The 5,215-nt window shown below is 44.2% G+C and overlaps 1 protein-coding gene across 3 annotated transcripts in view; it reads left to right on the top strand.

Annotated features, from left to right (window-relative positions):
* DHDDS (dehydrodolichyl diphosphate synthase subunit) overlaps positions 1-5,215 on the top strand; it is a 33,992-nt gene that overhangs the window by 23,482 nt on the left and 5,295 nt on the right. For all 3 annotated transcript variants that reach the window (XM_006777499.2, XM_006777500.2, XM_006777501.2), the window contains exons 7-8: positions 504-618; positions 2,837-2,944. In XM_006777499.2, coding sequence (XP_006777562.1) covers positions 504-618; positions 2,837-2,944 — 223 coding nt within the window. The remainder of the gene's footprint in view (positions 1-503; positions 619-2,836; positions 2,945-5,215) is intronic.

Below are 5,215 nucleotides of genomic sequence, written 5' to 3'. Positions count from 1 at the left end.
AGAGATACTGCATCTTCTTTTTTTAATATGTTTTTATTGATTTTTAGAGAGAGAGAAAGGGAGAGGGATAGAGAGATAGAGACATCAATGAGAGAGAAACATCTATCAGCTGCCTCCTGCATACCCCCTACTGGGGATCGAGCCCACAGCCCGGGCATGCACCCTGACTGGGAATTGAATGGGCACCTCTTGGTTCCTGGGTTGACGCTCAACCACTGGGCCACACTGGCCCAGCAAAAACAAGATGCTGTAAGTGAAAACAGCGCATTCTAGTGGGTGCATTTGGTTTAGGTCTTTGGCTAAATGACTTTGGGCAAACTAATCATCTTCTTTGAGCCTCACGTACCTTAATTTATTAAGCATATTTTGAGGGCCTCTGTGTACTATGTAGTATTGACTAATATATTCGATGGTATTCTGTAATCTGGGAAGCCTTATGTCCCCATGAGAAAAATCCAAAAAGAGATGTGTGCTTACCTTTGTCTCTTCTCCACTCACTTTAGCGATGTCTCTGAGTCTCTGCTTGATAAGTGCCTCTATACCAACCACTCTCCCAATCCCGACATCTTGATACGGACTTCTGGGGAAGTGAGGCTCAGCGACTTCCTGCTCTGGCAGGTAGGTAGTTTCCAACCACTGTTCTGTTCATGTTAGCTGAAAACTGCATTGCACCCACAGAATGGATTCGAGGGGCTCATCCCCACTTCCAGCCATGCAGGCACAGAGAACCTTGTGGGGGAGGAGACCTACAATCTGGAGAAATGTCAGTGTTTGCTATCCCTTTCTTATCTATCCCTGGCTATGAGAACCTGTGTGGTTCTTACTCTCTGACGTTCCTAGAGGACAAACATCAAGGCTAGTCAGCTGCGATGAAAACTTCACCTGTGCCCATGTTCAAGGAATTGGATTTCTGACTTTTGTCCCTGAGTATAATCTTCTGCCCCGGTAACCTACCAGGTACCCCAGCTCCTCTGGGATAGAACGTTGCTTTGCAGTTACTTGTCTGTCTCCTTCAGAATAAAGGGCTGCATCTATTCAAACACAGTCCACAAGGGATATAAGCTAAATGCAAACTCTTTCTTAGGGGTCACTGTCTCTCAGCCCAGTTCCCCCAGTGTAGATAGTCCCCCAAAAGCTCAGAGTCAAGTAAGTTTGTCTTTGCTCAAAAGTCTCTATCATCTGTTACCTTGGCCCCTGGGTACACATCACAGGGAAAGTCTTTGTTTAAGGAGAGGTTGGAGGGAGAGTCTCAGCTTGAAAGCAATTCACATGATAAAATTCTAGAAATTCTAATGGACCATAGTCTTAAAAGTGAAACAACAAGATTTAGCTACTGAAGATACTTGCAGTGTTTGGCTATATTGAATGATGTATAATGTGCCGTTTATGGTCCTGTGGCTGACTCTGCTGGTCAGGTCATGTCTGGACACTGAGTTTGAAGAGACTTCTTGGTAAACTTAGAGGTCTTACCAGAAGAGGCCAACCTGGCTGGCAAGGAATCTAGAACTCACATCTTATAAAGAATGAGTGAAGGATAGTGGTCTGGAAAAGAGAAGCATGGTGACAGTTTTTTCCCTTGGGGAAAAGAAATATTGAGTTCCTGCTTTGTGCTGGGAATGTTACAGTGACCAAGTCAGAAATAATCCCTACTGTCCTAAAATGTATAGTTTGTTGGCAAAAACAAAGTGAACGAGTCATTACAACCTTGGCAACAGATAATAGGCCGCTCTAACTTGGCCTTCAGATATTTGAAAGAATGTCACTTTGAAGAAGAAACAAACTTGTTCCAGAGAAAAGATCTGAGACCATGGTAGAAGTTCCAGGGAAGGTGGCATTGGTTTAGCATCACAAGCTATCCGACAACTAAAGTTATTCCTGGGTACCCTAACGGTCCCCCCGCTGGTGCTGTCAAGAATGTTCCAAAGGGACTCTCACATCAGTGGAGGTTATTAAAGCTCATCCAGCTCTGTGCTCTGACTGCTTTCTGTACATTCACTTGTTTAATTTTCATAGTACTTTAAAAACCAGATATTTTTATTACCCAGTTTTACAGTTGAAAAAACTGAGGCCCAGAGAGGTTAAGTAACTTGCCTCAAGTCAAAATAGAAGGTAAATGGGAGAGCCGGGTAGTCTGGCCCCAGAGCTCATGCTCTTAACCACTGTACCACACTCTGCTTCTTAAAAATAACAATGGCAGCCCTCGCTGGTTTGTTTCAGTGGATAGAATGTCGGCCTGTGAACTAAAGGGTCCTGGGTTCAGTTCCGGTCAAGGGCTCAGTTGCAGGCTTGATCCCAGCCCTCGTTGGGGCGCGTGCAGGAGGCAACCAATGCCTCTCTCACGTCGACATTTCTCTCTCTCTCCCCCCTCCCTTCCAGTCTCTCTAAAAATCAATGGAAAAATATCCTTGGGTGAGGATTAACAAACAAATAAATAAATATTTTAAAAAATAACAATGGCAGCTACCAATTGTTCACCACTGACTTTACCAGTGTGTTTCCCAGATGACCTCTAAAGGCCAAGAGCCAAAATAACATAATCCAGATGTTATTTCATAGTCCTAAATTTAGCTCCTAGAAAAATCCCGGTGAAAATGTTGGTCTGGTATTTTAGTTCAGTCTTGCTACAGGCAGGTGATCTAACTGCCTCAGATGACTCCTTCCCCTATTAGTGAGTGAATCAGGGCTGGTGGCAGCAGCTGCAGCTCAGGATGCCTGTGTGATCTCATCTCTGGGTTTCTGGGTCCTGCTCAGCCTCCCCCTCCTTTGGAACCCTGCCCAGGGATATGTCCAGCAACATGTTACTAAACTAAATTATCTTCCTCCTCCCTTTTTCCAGACCTCCCACTCCTGCCTGGTGTTCCAGCCTGTTCTGTGGCCAGAATACATGTTTTGGAACCTCTGTGAAGCCATCCTGCAGTTCCAGATGAACCATAGCATGCTTCAGGTTAGTTCCAGGTGAACCATAGCATTCATCAGGTATGGTTCTAGAGCAGTGGTTCTCAACCTTGGCTGCACATTAGAATCACCTGGGAATCTTTTTAAAATCCTGATTTCTGGGCCTCATCCTCCAGAAATTCTGTTTCTTTGTTACTAATGTTGTGGCCCCACTCCATAACAAAGAAACAGAATTTCCGGAGGATGAGGCCCAGAAATCAGGATTTTAAAAAGATTCCCAGGTGATTCTAATGTGCAGCCAAAGTTGAGAACCACTGTTCTAGAGCCGTGGTCCGCAAACTGTGGCTCAAGAGCCACATGCCGCTCTTTGGCCCCTTGAGTGTAGCTCTTCCTAAGCCTTAGGAGCACCCTAATTAAGTTAATAACAATGTACCTACCTATATAGTTTAAGTTTAAAAAATTTGGCTCTCAAAAGAAATTTCAATCGTTGTCCTGTTGATATTTGGCTCTGTTGACTAATGAGTTTGCCGACCACTGTTCTAGAGCAGTGGTCGGCAAACTGCAGCTCGCAAGCCACATGCGGCTCTGTGGCCCCTTGAGTGTGGCTCTTCCACAAAATACCACGTGTGTATTTTGTACACACGATTCATGTACAGTGCGATTGAAACTTCGTGGCGCATGCGCAGAAGTCGGTATTTTGTGGAAGAGCCACACTCAAGGGGTCAAAGAGCCGTATGTGGCTCGTGAGCCGCAGTTTGCTGACCACTGTTCTTGAGGAACCAAAGCATGCTTCAGAGCTGGCCTGACGGAGGGGATGGAGGAAAGGTGAGCATGCATTGACCATATACTAGATATATTCCACACACCTGCTAATAAGTATGTTAATAATGATGATAGTAGCTTTTACTTACTGTGTATTTACTATGTGTCAGGCACTCTGAATATTTTATATGCACTATTTCATTTAATACTCCCAAGAACCCAATGAGATAGGTATTATTAACCCCATTTGTGCAAATGTATAAATCAAAATTATTTTATTAAGAACACAACCAATAAGAGATAGAACTTAGATTCAAATTACAAGTCTTTAATCTCTTTACTACAGCAACCCAGGGAAGACTTCTCAGAGAGATAGGCCATTATTCCCTGAAGGTATTAGCTTTGATCACCAGATCTTGAAACAGGTTTCATTAGGAGGCCGAGTCACCTGCATCTGACTAGGATTCTCAGTAATAATGGCAGTGTGTGTGGTGGTGGCAGCTAACATATTGAAGGTCTACTTAGGCGTTTTCATGTGAGTTTTCTTATTTAACCCTTCTCAAGAAGCCACCGTGTGACCTAGGCCCAGTCCCTTCAGCTTTTAGTGTCCTTGTCTGAAGTGATCCTTTAGGATCTTCCCTGACTCCATCATCCTAACATTTACTTGCTGGTTCCTGGCACATAGGGGCCAGGCTTTGCCTTGGCTGGAGCCTCCCTGCCCAGCCCTCAGTCTGGGGCTCCTCTGCTATTTGGAAGAAGTCTGAGCTTCATAGAGCAACTTTAACCAGCTCTGTATTCCTTCTCTCTGTGGCTGGGTGGCCACATCCTTTCTGTCCTGCCAGAACAGCTTATTTAGCCATAGCCACAAGTGGTGCTGACAAAGAACAGCTAAACATTAATAGCAGGCACCAGGTTGGACCTATATTATCTCATTTTTCCTCAAACCACCCTGTGAGGTGGATACTGTCATCCCCATTTTGTAGATTAAGAATTAGGCTTAGCCCTAACTGGTTTGGCTCAGTGGATAGAGTGTTGGCCTGCGGACTGGGGGGTCCCGGGTTCGATTCCGGTCAGGGCATGTGCCTTGGTTGTGGGCACATCCCCAGTTGGGGGGTATGCGGGAGGCAGCTGATCGATGTCTCTCTCATTGATGTTTCTAGCTCTCTGACCCGCTCCCTTCCTCTCTAAAAAATCAATAAAATATATAAAAAAAATAAAATAAAAAATCAATAAAATATATTTTAAAAAAGAATTAGGCTTAGACTGAAGCATTTGGCTCAAATAAAACTCTTATAAAAATATTTTTTATAGCCGAAACCAGTTTGGCTCAGTGGATAGAGCGTCAGCCTGCAGACTGAAAGGTCCCAGGTTCGATTCTGGTCAAGGGCATGTACTTTGGTTGCAGGCACATCCCCAGTGGGGAGTGTGCAGGAGGCAGCTGGTCGATGTTTCTCTGTCATCGATGTTTCTGACTCTCTATCTCTCTCCTTTCCTCTCTGTGAAAAAAATCAATTAAATATATTTTAAAAAAATTAGTTATTTTAAGATACAGCATTTA

Source organism: Myotis davidii, unplaced genomic scaffold, assembly GCF_000327345.1.
Source record: "Myotis davidii unplaced genomic scaffold, ASM32734v1 scaffold149, whole genome shotgun sequence".
NCBI lineage: Eukaryota > Metazoa > Chordata > Mammalia > Chiroptera > Vespertilionidae > Myotis > Myotis davidii.
The sequence above is the reverse complement of the archived record's forward strand: the minus strand, read 5'-3'. Positions and strand labels throughout refer to the sequence as shown.